This window comes from Saccoglossus kowalevskii, chromosome 13 (assembly GCF_978046115.1).
Source record: "Saccoglossus kowalevskii chromosome 13, keSacKowa6.1, whole genome shotgun sequence".
Taxonomy (NCBI): domain Eukaryota; kingdom Metazoa; phylum Hemichordata; class Enteropneusta; family Harrimaniidae; genus Saccoglossus; species Saccoglossus kowalevskii.
The window spans coordinates 15,254,230-15,278,543 of record NC_140653.1 but is presented as its reverse complement, the minus strand read 5'-3'; the positions used below and the strand labels follow the sequence as shown (position 1 = coordinate 15,278,543).

The following is a 24,314-nucleotide window of genomic DNA, read 5'->3' as shown; positions in this document are numbered from 1 at the left end:
TTGGTTAATTTGCATAAAAATTAACATTCAAGTTAAAGCAGAAATCATGTACTTGGAATAAACAATCTGTAACTGAGTGACTAACCGAATGATCAACCGTAAAAAAAAACCAAGTAATTGCATTACATGTTAGTTCTCCCGTTTAAGAAAAATATAAAATTTTAACATGAAAAACCAGAAAATGTCAAGAGATATGCCTTCAAAGCAAGATGACGTTTTTAATTTGAATATGAGGCTTTGTAAAATTTATTTTTTTGGGGGCTTTTTCAAAATCTGATAAAGCCCTTTGAGCATAAGTATTTTTTTGGTATAACACTTGTATTTTTCAACATTTTGATTTGGGTGCTTAAAATGTTAAAATACATAGGAAAGCTATGAATTATGAATTATTAAAACTATGAATTACCGTTATGTACAAAGACAATTCTGTGATTCACTATATCATCCTGGGTAAAGTTGGTAATGGCCTTGTTGGTGTTCAGTTTCTTGGCCATAAAACCATTGGTTGGAGGTGTTAGTAGAGAAAACACAATCTGACTATCTTCAGTATCTTTATCCTCGGCACTCATATCCTCTGTTGTAACTATGGTAACAGCACCAATAAACACTTCCATTCCATTATTGATCACAATGTCTGGTGGTTCATCGTTCACCGGTGATACAGTCACATTGATTGAATGAACGCTGCTCAGTTTCTTAGTGCTAGTAGAGTTCGCAATAAAACTGAACTGATCGGTTAAAGTGTCGCTGTCATCATGAACATAGTAAATAAACTCGTCTAGGACGTCTTCGCTAGTAAACTGCATCAGAGGGATGCCAGGTGCACGGCTGTTCTCAATTCTACCTCTCATTGGCTCACTGGTAATGATGAAATTAATCACCTGATCCTTCATGTATTTACTCGTAACTTTGATGTATTTTTCGGTTAGCGCTCTGCTGCTCCCCTCACGAACTTCAATATTCCTTACTCGCAAAGGAATGACATCTGGGATAATGTCAATCTTGAAGACCTGATCAGGTACAGTCAGAATGCCGTTGGTGACATCAAAGATAAACCGATCAGCGGCTTGTCCAGGTTCCATTTCAACATACTGCACTCGTCCTTGATCAATCTGCGTCTGTGTGAATGTTGTTATGAATTCAGTTTCCACTTCCACGTCAGCTAAGTAGTCTGCTTCATCTTCCATTATTGTAGTGGTCTCAACCTCCTCACTTGTGAGGCCTTCAATGTCTTCATCAATGTTAAGTTTTCTGACGCTTTCTGCAGTCAAAAGCCGCAGGAAACCATGTTTTGGTTGCATTCTTATGTGGAACACAATATCATTAGGAATACTGTCCTTATGGACGACACGCAAATTTGCCTTCTTGATTGTGCCAACACTACCTTCTTTGACAACCAGCGGTCGTAATTGTGCAACATCAGGAGGACTCTGGTGGCTCTTTAAGTAGATTCTTATTGATACATAACCAGTAGTTTCGACATCTTTAACCTTAACCGTGAAGTTAAATCCATCTTCTAAGATGTCACTATCATCATGCTGGTAGCGAATGCGACCATTTTTCAAAGCTTCAAGATTAAAACTGACCACATTTCCGTCCTCTCCCTTTTTAGACAACATCCCATGTTTGGGAGGCTCTGTGATGTAGAATTCAATGCTTTTATCCCTGGCGTTCAGGTTTGTTTCAACAGTCAAGTTAGCTGGCATGATGATGACCCCACGACCTTTCTGAACGATTAGTCCAGTGTTATCTACAACTCTGATATACGGATCTGATGCTTCAATCACGAGAAGTCCTGATGAGTATTTAGCTCTGTCTTGATCGTACACGTAAAAGACCATCCTGCCAAATGGTGCACCAGAGTGTTTGAATAACAACTTTCCTGTATCTAAGTCCGCTTGTGTGAAATGGTATACAGGCAAGGACACATTATTGACGTTTACTAACTGTCCATTTGGGATCATCTGCCGACTGTACTGCAATCGGTTATCAGGGAAATCGATGTCACCATCAGCGTACTTCAGATCATTTCCTGTCAGTGCCTTTTCACTGTTCATCACCACCTTGAATACTTTATCAATCACTCTATGTGGCTTGTTGTCGTTTACTAACTGCACGGTAATATTAAAAGTTTCTACAACCGTAGTATCTTTAGGATCGTCAAGTTCAGGTTCATTACTAATTGCCATAGCAGTGAATTGGAAAGCATCTTTCACACTCTCTGAGTTGTCATGGTGATACACTAGTCTGCCAGATACTATGTCGTTATTACTGAATGCTGTGATCCCCATCTCGACCACTTCTTGAGTGACTGGATTTATCAACCGGAGACTCCCGTGTTGCGGGGAGGTCATTACAGTGTAACGGAAATCATCAGCTAATGGATGGGTAATTGACAGATCTTCAGACGAAATAACCTTATTTGTACCTTCTTTCACTTCAATCCCAGTGTTAACTACTGTCGTACTCAGTTTATCAGGAATGTACATCACATGGAATGTGAAAATACTTGATTGATATCCTGTGGTTGAAACATGAAACTCAAAAGTATCATTGACGTGTTTGCGAATGTGATGTTTGATACGAAAACCAATATGTCCTTTGTTTATGTCATCCTGTGTGAATTGGTCGTGAAGTTCTAGATGGCGAACAGAATGTCGCACTAGGTTTCCATGTTCGGGTAATTTTGTTATTGAGTATGTTATTGTAAAATTGTTTTGGACGGCGTTTACAACTACCGACCCTAAGTGCTGCTGAGTTAGGGTCTTCTCTTTGATTATGTCCATAAGCAGGGGGGTGTTATTCGCAACTTTTATGTGGACAGCGATGACGTCAATCATAACTTCAAAAGGATCTGTGCTCACATCCATGCATGTTGCTTGCAGCTGGAAACTATCTTTGAGATGTTCAGAATCATACAGGGGTGCGAACCGAATTTTGTCTTTTTCAAGCTGCCGCTGTGAAAATTCGGTAATGGATCGCCAATGGTCGGAATACATTCGCTGTATTTCACCATACTTTGGGGACGTTAATACTTCATACTGGATTGCCAAATCCTGTTCTGGCGAGTTTGTCTCCACGCTTAATTGTTCTGGTTTGATAATGACCGTGGAGCTAGGATTAACTCGGATCCCAGAATTACGGGAAACGGTCAACGTTAACTCTACGGCCTCCATCCTGAGTGATACAGGATCACTACGGCCTTCCAGGTCTGACACACGCAGGCCAAGTCGGGATTTTGTCTCGGTGCCATCATGAACAAAAAATATTTTCCCCATGTTTATATCCTGCTGGGTAAATGTATTAATGCTTTGACCGGGATTATCAACATTTTCGATGTAACCCATTGCAGAGATGTCACTGAGCGTGGAGTACTGTACCTCATCGACGTCATTATCAGGATCATTGGCATTCAGAATATCAGTGGAAATCATACGTTTTGTGTTCAGTACTAGCTGAAAGAGATTCCCTGGCGGCATGATAAATTCAGGAATATCATTAACGGCTTGAATCTCAATTCTAAGTACAAAGTTATTGTCCTCTTGCAGGGCTGTAGGTAACTCGCCATCATTCCCAAGAATGTCAACTTCGAACGTCATGCGGTCAATGAAGTTCTCGGTTCCATCATGGCTGTATATAATCCTTCCTCCAATCACATCAAGAAGAGTGAAGACATCGTTGTTATCACGTCTCAAAACATCATGAATAAGTTCTCCAAACCTGGGTTTGCGAACAACACGAAATACAACCTGCGACTCTCTCAGTCCTAATTCGTCTAAATCAACATTCACTTCTATTTGGTCTGAAGTGATCACTGCTTCACCACCCTCCTCTACCTCAAGTGTCCCCAAAACAAGAAACTTCTTTGATTTACCACTGTCTTTTCCCTTTTTCTTCTTGTCTTTCTTCTCCTCAGTAATCTCAGAAATATTTGTCTCCTCAATTATAGCTATGTCTTCAATTGGTTTTTCACAAACTTCTATGTTACATTTACATTCATATTCAGACCATCCTGATTCCAGGCATTCAGCTTCAGGAATGCACGGCTCCCTAGAACATGGATATTCCCACACACAACCAGGCTTGATCAGGTTAGTAGCTCGAGCATCCGGTATGCTGAAACCAACCCCATTGATTTCAATATCTCGCATACAACCTTGGAATGATACATCATCTTGTTCTCCAGTCAGGGATGCCAGATCCAACCGTGATGCAATATTTCTAATTCGTTGCAACACGCCTCCGACAAACAGAGGTCCGCTCAATTCCAAAACCTGCCCTTCCCCATCTTCTAAAGTCAAAATCTGGGGTTTACGATCAACGCTGATTTCTAAAAACGACTCCTCAATACGTAGCATTATCCAGTGCCACTTGCGATCATTAATCTTTATGTCTGACTGCAAGCTGATTGGTCCAATTCCCTTGTTTATTAACATATGAATTTTTCCCTCAACAATTTCCACTGCAGCATAGTCTTCTCCTTCGCCACCACTATACAAAAGGAGACCGATCTCGGCGTGAGTTTTTAACCAACAAGAGAAAGATCCTTTTTCTTCCGCTTCCCACTTTGCATAAGACAAGTAGGAAGATCCTTCAGTGAAGCTCACAGCATCATTGGGTGATGCATCGAACTCTGCACTACAGTTCCACGTTACACCTTCTATCTCAGCGTACTGTTTCAAGAAATCGTTTTCCATCAAATCCTCTGCAGTTTGGTACAAATCTACTGAATTGAACGTAACATCACTGATACATCCACGGAAGTATTTCTCTGATTCTCCTATATAATCTTTCTTTAGGTTTCCAGGACCCCCAATATACACACCTTCCTCAATGTTCAGTTCAAAAAACTCTCCAGATGCTACAACAGAGACTGTGTGCACTTCATCAATTGTCAAATTAACATTCTCGTTAATTCTGTGCAAGTCCACTGTATGCCACTGCAAATCGTTCAGTTTTAATCCCTTTGTGCTCTCAATCCCAATAATTCCGGCACCAAGGTCCATCCACACTTGAACCTTTCCAGACCGAAGCTCAATTATGCAATAGTCAGTATCTCCGGCAGCGAGGAGCAGTAGACCCCTCGTTCGACTTGTTCGAAAACGGAGATGAATTTCTGTTTCACTGCTTACTTCATTCACCGGAAGGCTTACGTAACTGGCTCCATAGAAGGATGCTGTAACGAGAAAAAGAAAAAGCAAATTTAAAAGAAATGTTCACCCTTAAATATTTTAGTGTAAGTATATACATTACATATGAAAAACTAATTTTTTCTCAAGTTGAGGCAAATTTCAAATTTTGCATGACTTATGTGCAATGCATTATGGGAGAGAAATTACAAGTTTTATGTGTTACTGAGAATATACACAATGCTGAAAATATTACATTGAACTTGAGACAGAAACAAATGTACAGATGTGATATACAGGAGTCCATCTATTCTTGACTTTTGCATGTCATTATGCTAATATCACCATCGATTAGAAAAACATTGAGGGGATTAATATTTTTTTCTCCTTTTTTCATGTTTTCCATTTCACCGTAAAGCATCCATATGGGAAAATGAAACGCACTCAACAGACAAGTGAAATTGTTAGCGCACATATTCATGGTTCATTTAGACATTGTCATTTGTCATTTGTTCTCAAAACAATGTATAAACTAGCTCATTTCCTAAAGCACAAGGCCATGATGCAACTTGCTTGGATCAGATTAGCATATTACCGGTAATTTTGGCGGCCATCTTGGTACACTCTTATTCCCCTTTATGACCTGTAGGCAATGGGGAATTACAATGCATGTCCAAATGGTCTAAAATTAACGAAGAAACAATACAAAAATACATGAAAATATACAAAATACACCCAAATTTTACCAGGAAAAATAATGGCAATTTACTTATACATAAAATATCAGTATAACATGCTGAAGTAATACATGTACTAGATTTAGGAAACTTCCTCACAATAGCGCCCTCACATGCCGGTTACATTTACAAAATAGACTGAATTTTTAATACGGTTCTGTATTCCACTACAAAAAATTCAAGTTATTATACTGTATATAAAAAATGTGACTTCTCAAAAATTCATGAATATAATTCTAGAAGCAATAAATAATGTTTAACTTAATATATAAACCGGCATCAATTTTTTCCTTTTTTTAAAAAAAAATCGATTAAAACTGGTAGGCAATGCTAAATTATTATATTTGAATCAAAATTAATTTTTAAAAATATTCTGAAAAATGTTGTACCTAATTTTGGAGGAAAAAATTATGGCATACACAGGGCCAAGAAGGGCAGTTTTCACTGCCGTTTGAAAAATTAGTCACTGGTGCAAAAAAGTTTTGAAAAATAACATTATTTTTGGGTTTATTAAGGAGGATACCAAACAATTATTAAATTGGAAAATGGAATCTAATAAGCATCAACGTGTGAGTAATCGGGACAGACGGCGTACTGCGCCATGACAAACTGAAAACGGTCTTCAGGGACAGATTGAGATGATTTTGAGAGAGAATATTACACATATCGTCTTTTCATCTCAATGATGAAGTAATGAGAATGATAACACAATTTACTGATGTAATCAAGAATAAAATAACTACATTTTACACCTTCGTTTTCGCAGTAATACGCTCCAGGGTTATTTTGTATGTAACATCTGTCAAGTATGATGTAATTCTGACATCATCATCGTATGTCGGCTGCTTCTTTCATCTGCAGACATTTTCCAGGCAAAATTTTAGTTCATTTATTCAATAATTATAAACTAACATGGCCAGACTAATATATTGTCTGCTGAAAACTTTCATGGATAGCCAAAAATGAATGGGGTAAAAAAAGGCATCATACAAATATTTTATGAACATAGCAAAAATATTTTTTGGCAAGGAATATTGAATCATGTGACTTTGATGCAAAATGCAACACTAGCTGCTTTGAAATAATGTCAACTACTAAGCTTTATATCAGTTTTCATCTATATAGTTTTCTATTGATAATTTTTGTTTTCGTAATTTTTGATGATTTGAATTCAAACATCCATTATTGATGTCATACCTGACATTTCTAGGTGTTTTCATGAAAATTTGTGTACCAGACAGGATTTCTGTCAAAACACAATCGCAGACTCGCTAATACGCCAATTAAAATTGACTGCACATGCAGTCATACAAGCCATTTTAAAGCGACGTTATCTGTGATTTAGAATATTTTTCTTTTTTTTAAATATTAAACATATAAAATAAAGATGACCAAATCTTACCAACACAATTGCATGGTATACAGTCACTGTAATCGGTTGTTTATAAATCTATTAAGAACGACATGTACTTTGTATTTAAGCATTATGTTAACTAAATAGATTCTTGATGTTTTGCAGTCTAACAACTTTCATGAAATAGATTACAAAGATAAACTATAAACTTTCGAGGTATCTGAACTTTGTTTCCATGGAAATTACTATGTAATTTTTTTTTTTATAGTTAAGCCAATTTCATGCACTTGTGGTTCATTGTTAAAAAATTCGTTTGAGTAGCGTTTGAGTTTCAAATAGCCAGTCACGGTTGTAGGGAATAATTTTTAATATTCCTTCACAAATTTTGATGGCCTTCAATATTATTTTGCAAGTAGGAAATAATCCTGAAACAAACGCTAAAAAATGCAATAAATATAAATAAACCACAGTGTTCGTAGATGGATTTTGTGGACAGAATACGTCTCGGGAATCATCTGATTGATACTATCACAATAAAAAATACCTGCCAATACGTCCTTTGTTGTAAAATTTTACACACACATGTCGCATATGAACGCTGATCGTTTCAGACCCACATACTGACATTAAGCACAGCGATAAAGTCAACTTCTGTTATCAGCTATATTTTCGGAACTGTCATTATTATTATCTGTGGTGCACTTAATAGCATGCAATAAAAGCACCAAAATTGTTGATACAAAAATATACATAAATGAAATCTCTAAATCGTTTTCTGCTCTTAATTCTGTCAATTCTTAATTCTTTCATACAGCAACAACAAAACATACTAAATGGGAATTTAACTATGTTAATACCATAAGATTAAATAAAACTTAAATATTTTGCATAATTGATGAGAGATTTTAACCTTTTCACCACCAGTTCCTTCTTTTCATCACAAATTCACAAAATAATCTTGTTTATAGTCTACACTTTCCTTCAGAAGATTGTTCCAAAAATAGCCAAATTTTTTGAGTAAAAACTGAAAATTGATTCTAATTTTGTCTTTTGGCTCGAAAATTAGGATTTATTTCCAGAAATATTGAATAATATAAGAAAAAAATGAGAAAGTCTGGTGGTGAAAAGGTTGAAGATAATATGTCTGTTTTAATTCTTCAGTTTCAGGAAACCTTTCAAAGATATATTCCCATAGAAATCAGCTATGCTGACTCAATACATTTGGTTCCCTCCATTGGGAGAAACTGAACACAAGTTCATTGTCACAGAGTGATTGAATGTGTATATAACATCAATGTCAAGGCAAAATGAACCATGTAGAAAGGTATTCATGAAAATATGATCACTCACTCAAGTACTAATAAATACACACAAGACTATCCCAGTAAAATATATAATAAGAGCTGCTTGTTTCTCTCTTTCACCACTAGGGGGCATGCTACATAATCAGGGTGTACAATAGAGGTAGGTTACTATAAATTGCTGTATTTTCGTGCGACAAATTTTTGACAATCTTGAATTTCGTCCTCATATTAAAACAAAGCTACCAAATTCACAATTGATAGAATCGAAAAAATATAACTCACTACATATTTAATGAAAGACAGAGTAAGAGTTTTCCACTTGAATTCTCAAGGGAGAGAGGATTTGGTTTTTAACAAATATTTTATTCACATATTCTAGAATAAAAAATTTTTTTACATCATATTGATTCACTAAGACAATTTTGTTCTCCCAAAATTTCTAGTCTAACAGGTTTGGTCTTCAGTTACTCCTCTCCTTTGCTGAATGGTTTCATGTGAATAAACAATTTAGACAATATTGTCTACAATTTGAAGGGGCAATTCTACGGAGTGCAAGTCACAGGTGGCTCTATTGTTAATATTGCTATAGAATGGCAAAAAAAAAAAAAAAATATTGGTTAAAGTACACTTCCTAACAAAGTGTCTCCTCACTGACTGAACAGTCAGATGTTATAAATTTGTTAGCTAAAAAGTACAGGAAATTCTACGTATAGATGTATTATTAAGTACAACATTTTTGTTATACTGTCAATAGCCAATAGGGAGATAGTTTGCAAGTTTCTGGATAAGGAAAGGAGATTTTAGCAAGATATCTGAGATGAGAAAACTGTTAAGTCTCCACACATCTTGCTGGTACAATTGTCATGCAAGAGAAACGTAATAGAAATCAGGATGTCTGCAGAATAACGAAGGTTAATATTGTGCAAGAAGTGACAATTTTGCAAACAACAAGATACTGAATCGACACCATGGTGATTTTGTGCATCCCAAGGGGGGAATACTTCAGACACTAAATACTAGTTTGAAAACAAATGGTCTCATTTTAGGCGTGAATCCCCCAATGGTTTCCGCAAAACATGTGAGGCCCAAGATTAAAGTGACGTGTATAGTCATGCGTTATAAGCTTGTTACTATGGAGATTTGTTATTAGGAGTGACATCTGTTTTGTGCCTGAAAAATACGGAAACGATCATCTTAGGAAATATATATCAGTTAGGATAATGATATAGAGCAACTTAGAGAAATTTATGTTTTTTTCAATGTAGAAAGCTTTGAATATAAATGTCCCAAAATGCACTGCAAAATCCAAGATGGAGTCTAATAAAAAAATGCACTCTCATGGCATGAGAATCAAAATCAGTGTAAAACACTGGAAGAAAATGTAACACAATCTGAAAAGATCTGAAACAAATAATTGGTGAAAGGGTTAATAAGAAAAGCTAATAGCTTCTCATTAAAGTCTTGCGGTAAACTGCACATATTTGCTTCTGGCCATCTGTAAAATTTAGTAAATTGAACGATAAATATTCACCTCAAACTTCTACCAGTTTATTAAACCCCCCAAGACAATTTCTCATATACCTAAAATCAAAATTATTGTTTTCTACTGATTTGCAACAATCCCCCAAGACTGAACACTACGGAACAACGAAGAAATGATTTATGGCGCAATAATATGAATGAATTATGTGATTCACATTTTATGTTCAAAGACCGACTTTAAAACATTCAGACAGTAACCATGACAATATGCAATATTATTTTTACTACGTGTAATAATTTCCTACCATAAGTCCACTCACAGGCAATACAATTTGACAGACTGTATACAGATATGTTTGCAATTGAAAAATTCTTATGACAAATTTTCACCAAAACCCTGTCAGCAATATTTTTACTGGTACAAAATGTGGTGTTTTTCCCAAGCGTAAATTCATCTCTCGAAACAATAAATCATTTTTTCATTATTCTATATGATGTTTTATGCTGATTTTTTACTAAAAACTTGCAGAATGGGAAAATTACGAGCGAGTCTGGGTTACTACTATACAGGGAAAAACAAAAATATGGAAATGCATAAACACTTAATAACAAGAAGAAATTGGGAAAAGTAGACAAAACAGTTTCGTTAAAGGGCTTTGAATGTTTTTTTAACATTTTAATCTGTTAATATAAAAAGAATCATTACACATATTCAACTTACATACATACAGTATATCCCTGCAAAACAATCAGACAGCGCCCTCATACAGTTTAATACACTAGGCCCCAACTGCCATCTTGAAAAATAGGACAATGACATGTAAATGAATCAAAAATTAAAGGATGAAATGTCTGAGGTTTTCTGCAATGTCTGTTCCTCGTCTTGTGTTTGATTTGAATGTATGTAGTTGAAACAGATTCGTTATTTCATCATTTGTCCAAATAGTTAGTTCAGTTAAAATCACTGCTTTTCATCGAAATTTTTTTACCTCAATTTTGGCACTTCAATAATAAATTAAACTATTTCTTCAAAATACTAAAAGTGGCATATTGTTACAGTTTTCATATTTTTGTGTACGAGTGCTAGGAATTTACATCACAAGCACTGTGTTGCTAATGTTCAATTCTTGAGTGATGTGTTCCTCCTTACTTTACTTTATTATTATCTTTTTATTGTACTTTTTTAGTATTTTTTTACTTTATCATCTGTCAAAGCAGATTTTTTTATTAATCTTGTACGCATGTATATAAGAAAAGATGTGACATGAAGTAACTCACTCAGCCATACTAAAAAATACTTTATTTTGTGGTTGCTTCGGCAGCACATACACTATGAAATTGGATGATGCAGAAAAGATTAGCATCGCCCCTGCACAAGGATGACACGCAAATTCACGATGCGAAAGAAAAAAAATTAATTTTCACTTATTTTTTAAGTTGAATGTAAAATTCATTATTTTTTGGGGATTTTATTTTTATTATTCATTCATTCAGCGAAAATAAATTCTAAGTGAAAATAAAAGTAATTTAAATTCTTTTTTCAAGGTAAAAATCCTTTGAAATGCCACACTTTTTTCCCACTATTAAGGATTTACAATGGTGCTCTGTAAACCTTTTTCAAAACCTTTTATTATTGGGTAAAAGGCTTTAGCTCTACTAATTAGTCGGCTCTGAAACCGAACATCAGACTCTATCCATCACATTAGTTCACCCATGTGCGAAAATTGTGATTTATTCTATCAATGAGTGTACAAGTTAACAACGATGTTAGAACCGACAAACTTTTGTATAGCGTCCGCATCACTGATTTATTACAGATACGACTATTAAAGATTGTAGCACTCTACATATACTACGTTATTGCTAATATATCAATGTAATAATTGGAAAATTGTTCGTTGTTCTCAACCAAATTATTTAATGTCAGGAGAAATTTTTTCAATTTCCTTGAATAATACCTTTTTTCTCTCTTCTTTGCTATATATCACTAAAACCTATTTCTGAAATTTTTAAATTGTGTTTGATAATATTTCATGAGTATGCACAGTAGATTAGGGTACGTTTAAACTAAATTGCTTGAGGTTATAGGTCAAAGTAGTTTGGGGGGGGATATAAATTGTCGGGTCAAAAATTACAATTGGTTCAAAATTAAGCGAGGTACTTGACATTTTTAATTTTATCTTGAATTTTTCATTATTATCTTTACGCTATGACTATACATACAATTCTCTAATAAGAAAAGTGTTTTCAGTGAAATTACAGTACCTGGGAAACAAAATAATAAAATTTCAACCAACAATCTAAATATATACATGTAGGGTATAGGTAGATACATTATGTATGAAATAGACATAGACATACTAATGTTAATGAGAAATAAAACAAAAAAAACTATTTGATGTTGCAGAAATATCACTGGTTCACGAGAGAAATAATATATTACAAAATTATTTTTAAATTTGCACTGGGTTTTAATTCAGTGCATACAATGTTGCAAAATGTTACTTTGATACAATTTATACAAAGTTTAGATGAAAAACAACACCATGCAGTACAGCACTGGCACTTGTAGAAAGTGACCATGGTTTATTGGAAACCTATATGTGTAAATAAACATAAAACATAAACAAAGAATGGGATCTACTGTACTTTGAACTTTTATTAGGGAAACCAGGTATTAAATATCTATCATTTAAATAGTTTGAAAGCTGAAATATTGCCATCTGTGCTGACGTTAACTATTTTTTTCTGCTGAAGGAATGTATTATTACCACAACTACTGTGGCAATTTATTGTATCAAAACAGTGAATGTCTAACAAAATTCCGATTTGCCTCTCTGGTGAATTTATCACTGAAAATTTTACTGTCAGAAAATACCACTATGCAGTTTAAATGTTTTTCAATATTAGCCAACAAAAATAACACATGACTGACAGTTCCTCAAGCCTTATGTGCTAGGCAGACTATACTACTATAACAGTTAAATATATAGGAAAGGCTATGTGAGGCAGGACGAGGCGAGGCAAGGATCTACCCACTGCGAAATCAGGCTCTAACAAGTCATTGTCAATGACACGTCCCCGTTCCGTTCATATTTGAGTGACATATACATTCAAAGCAGATCATGACCGAAATGCACCTGCATATGTACAACACATTGTACTAAATCTGAACAAAATCCATGCATGCATGACTGAGATCCGGTTCTGGAATTGTGAAAATACGTGATTTTAATGCATTTTCGGCCTTAAAATGGCCATCATTCAGCTATTGCTAAGCGGATCATGAAACAAATGCACATATCTATTTGTGACATGATGCACCATGTGTGTGTGAAGTTTGAACTTGATCAATCCAGACATGTCTTGGATACGGATCCAGAACTGAATTCTTTAAGAAAATGGCCGCCAGTCGGCCATTTCGAACTTGATCCGAAAAAAAAAATGACGTGCATCAAGGTCCTATTATGTTTAATGTAAGTACCGAATTTGAACAAAATCCGTCCATGCATAACTGAGATCCGGGTTCGGAATGGTGAAAATGTGCGATTTCAATGCATTTTCGGCCTTAAAGCGGCCGCCATTTGGCTATCGTTAATGGGATCATGAAACAAATGCACATACATATTTGTGACATGATGTACCTTGTGTGTGTGAAGTTTGAACTTGATCAATCCAGACATGTCTCGGATACGGATCCAGAACTGAATTCTTTAAAACAAAATGGCCGCCAGTCGGCCATTTCGAACTTGATCTGAAAAAAAAAATGACGTGCATCAAGGTCCTATTATGTTTAATGTATGTACCAAATTTGAATGAAATCCGTCCATGCATAACTGAGATCTGGGTCCGGAATGGTGAAAATGTGCGATTTCAATGCATTTTCGGCCTTAAAATGGCCGCTATTCGGCTATCGTTAATCGGATCATGACAAAAATGCATGTGCATATGTCCCATATAATGTGTGATGTATGAGTGAAGTTTGAACATAATCGGTCCATGCATGTTCGAGATACAGGTGATCACGGACGCACGGACGCACGGACGGACGCACACAGGGCAAAACATAAGTCCCCGTTTTCGGACTCCGTCCGAACGGGGACTAAAAATCAGGCTCTACCACACTCATAACCTTATGTGCCATGTGCTAGGCAGACTAAACTTTTATAACAGTGAAATATAGAGGAAAGGCTAGGTGAGGCAGGACGAGGCGAGGCAAGGATCTACCCACCGCGGAATCAGAACAGGCTCTACCACACTCATAAACATGAAGTTGTATGTACAGCCCAGATCAATTGTAATGGATATAACGAGTTCTAACTACTGTCATAATAATGATTAGTATAAGGCAGATATTTATTCATACACACACCTATGCCTGTATAAACAGATCTATACAAGACTCAGTAATTCAAATCATCTTGATATTCCACCACACGCACATATCAACACCTTTAGCCATTGTTATGCAATCTACAAGAGCAGGCATCCATCATGATCCACCGCTTATAAGGCTTTTTATAGACCGCTAAAAAAGCTGTGTCAACAGGTCCAATTAAAGTGAGGCTCGGAAGCTATTGGATCAGATGCATGCAAGGGCACTCCACCGATGAATGGAAACGTTTGGGGAATTGTTGGAGAACATTTCTGTGAATTTATTTGTATACTTTGATCAACTCCTCAGTTTAGATATCAGTCTCTTTAATAGTTTTCTTGGCAATTTTAGTCACCTACCTCTTTCAAGACGACAAAAATGTGAAAAAGGATAATTTTTTTCAGACAATTTTGCAAAAATACAATATCAGACCATGGTTCTTTTTAGAGATGAGTTAAAAATCACGATTTTATGGCTTAAATGATGCTCTTGATTTTTTAGCTTTGTTGAAATTGTAGACTCATTCCAAGATACTTTTACTCAAAAACAAAAACCCACTCCTCCCCATCGGTGAATATTTATATAATTTTCCAATGAATATCACATTTTCCTGACATTGATAAAATAGCTAGGCAACAGTGTCAAACTTGGAAGAAAAGGAAGTAGTTACTTTTCTTATTGTCATCAAAAATATGCAGTTTCATGTGGAGATGCAAGCATTTTTGAATCAATTTCCTACCCATGATATTAAAATTCATTAAACACAAGAAATAATTACTCATGCAAATTGACGAAGCAGAACAGAATATAAAATTGTGACATTTTAGTATCCATGGATATTTAACAGCACATCTCTGAGCAATGTCTAAAGAGAAACAGTCAAAGAAATCAATTAATCTGCAGTAAATGACCTCATGAACAACCGTTATAAAACGATTGTGAAATCAGCCACTCTAGCCACTACTATGGATTCATACTCATACACGCACATTAACAAAGCAATCAGAGAACTTGTCTATTAAGAAAATGAAATATTATCCTGTTGCTCCATCTAAGTTTTGGTTTTGAAAAGATTGGTTAGAATATAAACTTTTATGTGTAGAGTGATGCAGAGACATGATGACAGAGTATAATGGATAGTACGATAACAAGTGCTGAAATTGGCAGAAGATATAGAAACAGATAAAGTGATAGAAGTAGTGTATTTGCTTTTTGGGCCAATGGCCTTTTGCTTTGTAATAAATATATTAAATAAAAAAAAAAAATAGTGGATGCAGATGGCATGGAAACCAATAACCTGCCAAAGATAATGAAGATGAAGTCCAGGAGGTACATAATGAAAAATCATTGCGACAAGTCATTTACATTTTGGACACAAATGGGCGTTGAGTAAATGTCATTAAAACCAAAACATCTTTCTTTTGTACCAAATTAAAACAAAATCGGTCAAAGTGTGAGGACATCGATTGAATCAATTCACAAAACAGAATGTTATGTTTGGTCATGGCAAACAGAGAAATGATTAGTAACAGGTTGAAATGTATTTTTTTTTTAGGAAAATCATCAAATAAAAAAAATCTTATGTCTGGTAAATGCATTATACATTAACGAATTCGGTGTGTCCAAGAAATGACTTAAAACAGCTGTAACTACAGTTCAGGTATTCAAACATAAATATTTGTGGAAACCTTGAAACCAAGAATGGTTTAGATACGTTATTAGATTGCAAACGCAAGCATACCATGATGGAGAGAAAAAAATACATTGTCGACCATTACTGTGAATTAAGCTACAGAGAACAGAGTCCCGTGAAGTAGAAATGAAGAACAGTAAAGAGAACTTAATGAGAAACTGTTTTCGTGTTTCTGACATACAACGCTAACCGATCTAACTATGACAAATTACTCTGTAAATCAGTGCTTATGTCCAGAATTGACATAATAGTGATCAAAAGGACAAGTTAGTCTAATAAACAACACTTTGCGGTGACGTCTTATTTATCAGCCGCATATACCGCTGTCAGAGACTTTTAGCGTTCATTGCGGTTGTCGTTTTGCCTAACTGCAAGATCACAATTCATAATTTACATCATTTAAGAAGGATTCTAGCTAACAAAATCTGAACTTTTATATTATTTATTAGTTTGCAATAATTAAGTTTGAGTTCAGAAAAAAAATAAGGATAGGTAGTCAGATTTGTTTCCATAGAAACTGTGATTTTAGTTTTTTTTTCTCACATTGAGATGTATAATATAAGTAAAATGGTAGCCATTTTGTGAACACCTGACTTGAAATTTTGAGCAGCTCTAGTTTGAAACAAAGCTGGCTACACCGATATTCGAATGGATTGTTACAAAAACTGTCAATTTGAACTCATTTGAATTTAGGACTTTTCAAAATGTGGTGTGCTTTTCGGATCATCTCAAAATTTGTGAGATTCTTTTCCAATTCATGTGAGATCATCATTGCATATCATACTACTTACATACACACATAAATCCTTGAATGTTGTGAATAGTTCACGTAATGAACTACTTTTTCATTTTCACATAGATGAAATATACATTAAAACAAATACAGTGGGTAATAATCTATCTTATTTGTATTCTAGAAGCATAATCCTGTATATAAACACATAAACCAAAAAATGCATTTATTTTGCATATTGGTGCATTAAAATATGACTTTTTTGTTACCATAGATACACTCAATCATTTGCATAAACCAGGGGTCGAAATTAAGGCCTGTCTACCTGCCCCAGACAGGCAGATTTTTGCTGTGAAAGTTAAAATGTACAAAATGTTTTTTGCTAACTGACCGAATGTGGTAGTCCTAAGCTGCAAATTGCTTTCAGAATTTATAAAATTTATAAGATGATGAGCCAAAAATTAAAATTTGATTTCAAATTACCAGTATATGTCGTAATTTATTTTTCCCGGGACAGGTACATTATCAATTAGAACAGAACCAGTCAATTGACTGGTACACATGCGCAGCTAATTATATATACATGTATTTTTTTGTAAATATGCTGAGAAAATACATCATTAAAGTAAGCGTGAAATTTAACAGCATGTGCATTTAGAAAAAAAAAATATTTTAAATTATTTGCAACAACTGATTTACATAATTTTAAGAGCGATCTTTCATGACATTTTTTTTAATAGCATCTATCCTTAATAGGGGAACTCGTATACACCTCAATAAAGACACTTTTCAAACTCGTAATTGTGCAATTTGCTGGAGCTATAAATTATCAAAAATGATCAAGAATATAAAATTGTATTGTCTCTGCATGTGTGTCAATCTCATATTGTGAAATGTCAGCAGCACTGAATTTTATTGTCTTTTTGATTTGCATTTGTGGAATTCAGAACCAAGAATTGATACATTTTTCGAAATTGTACACTGCCTGTACTGTATAGGGCTCTATTATTAGCTATTTTGCTGAATTAAAAACCAGTGAATAAAATTCCCTCTAACATCAAATCCACTAAAATTAAATTTTCCTTGTATATAATATAAAAAAATGCCGATGAAGAGACTGATTTATGGTGGCACGTGATGAAGATCTCACTATCGAAATACACATGTGAAAACACAAATGAAATGGTAAATGCTTTATTCATGAAGGCAAAAATGTGCAATGCACGTACAATCAACAAACATGCAAGGACCTGAAGCAAACACTTTAACATTTTTTGATTCGCTCATTTGTATTTCCAGAATTGTATGTTTGCCACATGATTTTGTGATCAATCGTGAGATCTCACCCATGTATCCACATACGCCCTTATCTCTTTATCTGTCTTTGATAACATTTAATATTATTCAAACCAGTCTGCAGGTATAACATACTAAACCAAATATTTATGACTTGAATATTTTAAGTACGCAAAAATAAAATGAAAAGAAATTAAGTTGCCATAGCATTGCTGTCTAAAATATAAAATACTGTAGAATACTTTATTTTCGCTCTGAATTAATTTCCGCTGAAGGAATGATTCAGTGAAAATAAAATCCAGCGAATATACCTTTTTTCCTATATTTTACATTCAACTTGTCAAAAATCAGTAAACATAAATTCCATACAAAACACCCAAAAAGTCTATTCAGCGAAAATAAATTCCAGCTAAAATAAAGTATTTAACAGTATTCAACATTACTGTACCCCAAAACACTCGCATGTAATTCTACCATCGCTGCAAAATAAATGACATTAGACCACTTGGTTAGTGGGTAATCTTGTATTGTATATTCAATTTCAAAACTTGGTCAAATTCAGCATGATCTTTGTGACTATTAATGAGATAACTATGCATATAGAATAGACAACTAGGAGGATTTGGGTCATCCAAAACATCAATGAAGACATGAGGTGATTTGGCAGAAAAACAGACATTGACAAAGTATTTCTTAAATCACTGTCTCTATAGACACTATTGATCTGTAGGTCTCATGTCTGGAAAATAATCCTTCTCTGGGTAGGGTAGATTATGACTTAGCTAGGGAGTCTGATCATACAAGAAATTCAGAAAAAAACATGAAGTTAGCCTTAGATTCAAATTCCAGATTCAGCTTGAGAATAAGATTACCACAGATCATAGAGATAACCCCCACCCCCCCAAAAATACTATACCTACTTGTTTTTTATGAAAAATGTTAATAGGAAATGCAGCATTGTCTGCAATGTATTTTAGATTACCATTTGCATCATCAGTGTTGTAAAACTTTTATTCCTAAACTGAATCCAATGCTGGAATCTAAGGCTCTCACTATGTTCATTAGGACATCAGGCTCCCTAGTCAACTTATCTTTTGTAGTCAGAATCTCTGAAACTAAATTTGCAATTAGTTTTTAAATGCCATAAAAATTCAAGCATGAGTTTTTGATTAATTAAAAATTATTATCATGAATTGTCGCTAACTTTGATAGTCTCAATGTTTCAGCTATATACTAGTAGTCTTGGAGTAAAACAACAGGTCAATATCAACCATACGTTTTGCAAAATCTCTCACACGCTCTCGGCCATTTGTACCCTGTCTCGTTCTCATATACTCATGTGATCATCAACGAATAAATCATTTTTTTCATCCCACAGCATTTAATATTAGAAGGAAATCCATTCTATTTTGTTTCGAACTTGTCAAAAGAAATCACAGCAGCTTGAGGCAAAATCAATTATTAATGAATAAAGGTGCTAGAGAACATCTAGTTATCAACGCTATTACCTGCATAATTGTCGGCAGAATTTTGTCCTTGAGGACACCACATATAGTCTATATCCTGCTATTAAACTCAGAAAACGGTGCATTAAGACGTGGTACATTAAAACTTATTAACATTTCTTGTGAGCTGTTTAAGAGTATTACGTGTACATTACGTGGATGTGCAGACAGGTGCCACGCCCATCAAAATGTGTCTTGTTTCGCTTGGAACGTAATGACCAAATAATATGTAATTTTTTTCAGAATAAAATCATACAAAGCTTCAATTATTTCTGAAACAGGCAAGGGATAGATTATTTACAATGCAAGAGACGATATCAGAGATAGCTCATTTACATTTGACAATTTTGGAGAGGGAAAGAGATAGATTATGCGTTTAGAATGTTGGAGAGATTAGAAATAGACCATTTACAATGTTAGAGAAAGTATTAGAGATAAAGCATATAAACAATGTTTGGTAGACTACTGTGGAATACTTTATTTTCGCTGGAATTAATTTTGTATGGAATTTATTTTCACTGATTTTTGTCAAGTTGAATGTAAAAATACAGGAAAAAAAGTATATTAGCTGGATTTTATTTTCACTGAATCATTCCTTCAGTGAAATTAGCAAAAATAATTTCTAAGCGAAAATAAGTATTTTACAGTAACTGAACATTACACTAATACGCTGAGCACGTTGCTCTGGGGATTTTTCCATCAACAGGATGCAAAATAGACATCCAATGTTCCTGCCATTGCCATGGCAATACCGGATGCTCTTTATCATGATGATTAATAGTCAGATCCAACCTTTGCCACTTAATCCGTGGTTTTACTGAATTTGATCAAATAAAGTTGTCAAATGCAATTTCACACCTTGCATCAAAAGAAATGACACGCACCTTTGTCGAGTGGCCAATTCAGCAACAGATCACGCTCATACAAAAGAAGGCAGGTAAAAGTAAGTGCCGCTAAGTGAATTTAATTTTAATATTCTTAATTTGACCCCAAAGTAGTAAAGCAAAAATTGGATTATGGGTCACGTACCATGGCGTGACATTCATTATTATAGTGATTACGCCGAAAATCGCTTTTCTTTATATACAATGATTACGATTGCTTGTAGTGGGTGAAAAATATCACATGGTTTTATTTTCATAGATTAAGCATGAAGGTTTCTAAGTAACATAACAAGATATTGGCTTAAGCTGTTAATCTGTTCAAAACTGCGGCTATATTGTAAATGACGTTGACTTCACTTTTGGTGGCTGCATAAAGATGACGCTAAGATTTCCAGTAAATGCCCGTAATTTGGACTTAGACAGGATTTTGTACAGTTTACTGATTTTGATCAAATGTTTTGATGACATTTAAAAATTACTAACGGGACCAAGCAAATCTTAGATGTGAAAGAACGTTACAACTCATTAACGCATCTAAAAGACCCCACAGACAGCTGAAATGAATGAAAAACATAGCGCCTATAGGTGTGTTATTCAACAAAGGATTGTCACCAGAAAAAAATAAAAGAATCTACAATTTTGAAAATTCACATTGATGTTAAGAATTTATGATTTTGATGGAATACAATGCCTACTTGCAAACAACTTCTGTAGTGATACAGTTGAAATGGGTCTTCAAAGAAGCTAACTGATTCAAACTATTGTGCTATTAATATCGAAAGTCTCGTACAAGCACAAAATACATATAACAACGAGAAGAGTGAAAGTGACAATCACATTAATAGCGAGATTCTTTTACTCGTGTATTGATAGATGGGTTTTATAGTCATGGAACTATAGATCATGTGAAGCTATGTGATTGAACACTCATTTTTATCTCAGAACAGAAACAAGTTTCCTCCAGAAACAAATTTGAATCTGCTATCTCCATGAACAATCTGGTCCATGTACATATGGGTATTAATTATTTCAGAAACATAGGAATTGCTATCATGAAAAAAAATGTACGCAATCGATCATTTTATCTCTGAAGAAGAGTTTCCTGGAGAAATTTCATTGGAATTGCCTTTTTTTTTTTAGAACGCAGTGGTTGCCATGGTAATCACTGAGCGATGACTCATGTATGTTAGGGAATTTAAAGTGTATTGTTACTGATAATATGAAACTAGTATGGAAGATTTATTACAATATTAAATGAATGTCTGGTTACAATGAAGAAATTTGTCGCTAAACAACATCTAAACTAAAACTGAATATTTTAAGGAATGATCACATGTTTATTTACACTATTTGAAACAGATTTTTAAACCAAAGCATCATATATAGAATTTTTTTGTTTTGATCTCCTACTCTGACGTTTAGTGGTACCTCCACTCACTATTCTACCATCTCAGGACGATTGAAGCACTGGGGGCTGTCCGCAGAAAGCTTGTTGATTTTGAAAAGCAATTGTACTGAATTCTTTTTCTTGCTTCGAGGCCCACATACATGTACATGCAACTTCAACCATGAGTAACCATGGTTGCGTTAGAACTAGAAGAAAATACCTAAGTTACATTGTCTATCTGTATTATAGATAAAGCCCATGTTAAAGATACTAACTTAATGCAGGAATAATCAATTTGTGTTTAATTATATATTAATATGATGTTATTACAAGAACATCGCGTAATATGCACAAAGGCAATCGTATTAACCTTTTCACCTCCAGACTCTCAAATATTTCTGAACTTTCTGGAAATGAACCTTAAATTTAGAGTCAACAGACAAAATTTGATTCATTTTTCAATTTTTGCATAAAAAATTTAGCTATTTTCCCCCAATTTTCTGAAGGAAAGTGCAGACTGGTGGTGAAAATGTTAACCAACATCTATTGAAGGTTGATGCATTCCCATACTGCCCGAGTGCATACTTTGCGGTATTCTCATTATGACTTTTAAACAAAAGAATCGCGTTGAAATCGTAATTCCATCACGCATAATAGTGCATCTATATCTGTTGTAAACAAATAAAAGTGTATGAATATGATATCGATAATCTTGAGTGTGTCAATATTGTGTAAATATTGGTAATGAAGTTTAACCAAAATAAGGAAAACTTGAACATTCAAACGAGAGTGCAGATACATGTATGTTTCCAAACAGATGTAGTCTTTTATGGGGCAGTAAACTCTACTTTTAAAGTCTTTTGAAAAAAAAATATTACATGTACCAACAAATATTAAAAACAATAAACTAAACATTTTTTGTTGCTTTTAAATTTTTTTTCTTTCTAAAAACATATTTTTAAGTTGGATATTATACACATAATATCACAGTTACCGGTAGTCATTTTACACATAGACATAAATGTTATAAACACAAATGGATTTTCCCCCCCAAAAAAGACTGGAATGCATTCAATAGAATAAATGAAGTTGAAAACCCAAGAATTAAACCATAAAACAGAGATAATCTCATCAGGTTTCAATCAACACGATCACATACTATCATTGAGGCATTTCTAGAATTGAGAAAGCATGTCTACTGAAAGTAAAGATTATATGAGATTGTGATTTCCCACAAGACCTTGCTGGTAGTTATCCAGGAGCATCATGGGAAAATAATCAAGTAGTAGTTACGTGCACCCCAACAGACTGTGTCAGGTGATTTAAAATGCTCTCTCACTTTAATAGGCTTCACCCTGAGAGCATCCTATACAATGTTCTCACCCAAATGTTGGATATTTTCTAGACTTGCATACAGTTTTCTTGTTAAAATTTTGGTGTTTTTTCAATAAAATATCATGGGAGTGTGAAAATGACAAAACTCAGTTACCGTTTATTTGTAATTGTGACAAAAAGTTGATTTTAGTGTGCAAAACTACAAAAGTTTGACAAAAATTGGTAGTTAATCTTTTCAAGGCACCAAACAAAACTTTTGATATGAAGAAAGAAACCAATGGAAACCAAAGACATTTTCTATTGTCTTTGTGGAAACCAAATGCAAAAATGAAGAATAAATACAAATTTTACAATTCAGACTCTTCAAAAAAAATGTTGAATATACCCATATTTTTTTCACAGAAAATTTAAATTTATTTTACCATAAGAAAATACGGGATGAGATATGGTAGAACTACTTGACAAATTTGTTTCCCTTCCAACTTAGGTTTTAAGAACACATTTTATTTTCTCAATAACCTTTTCACAACCAGACTTTCTCGTCCAAATTTGTCTGTACTTTTTTTATATATATTTCTCAATAGTTCTGAAAATAAACCCTAATTTTGGAGCCAAGAGAAAAAATTTTACTCAAAAAATTTGGATATTTGGGTCCCAGTCTTCTGAAGGAAAGTGCAGACTATAAACGAGACTATTTTGTGAATTTGTGATGAAAAGAGGGAACTAGTGGTGATAGGGTTAAAGCACATGTAATGAATATTTTGCATACAATAAAGATCAAAAGGTTGTAGGCAAAATATATTAACTATTATTTCCCGATTAATATAACTGATTGCGTATGACTAAACGTAACTTTATAACATAAATCATAATCAGTGTGAAAGTTGGTAAATGATTCTCATTAGAAATTTAGTGAACAATAAATCATTGTTATGTCAACTTTTACTTTTATGAATTCATGACTGATTGATTATTCTTAGAAATTGGAATAAGTATGTGTGATTAATGCCAGATTACGTCTGCTTGATAAAAAAAATGAACAGAAAAATAATTACAATTTGAAAATATACCAACCTCAAGAGGTACAAGGAAATGGTTGA

The 24,314-nt window shown here is 34.2% G+C and overlaps 1 protein-coding gene and 1 non-coding gene across 2 annotated transcripts in view; one reads left to right on the top strand and one right to left on the bottom strand.

Moving 5' to 3' along the window:
• The window catches only part of LOC100368552 (chondroitin sulfate proteoglycan 4-like), an 83,229-nt gene that overhangs the window by 6,984 nt on the left and 51,931 nt on the right, over nucleotides 1-24,314 (bottom strand). The window contains exon 2 of the mRNA XM_078011009.2: nucleotides 407-5,176. Coding sequence (XP_077867135.2) covers nucleotides 407-5,176 — 4,770 coding nt within the window. The remainder of the gene's footprint in view (nucleotides 1-406; nucleotides 5,177-24,314) is intronic.
• On the top strand, nucleotides 11,313-11,420 carry LOC144356270 (U6 spliceosomal RNA). The gene has a single exon (XR_013421422.2). It is a non-coding gene; the product is annotated as a U6 spliceosomal RNA (small nuclear RNA).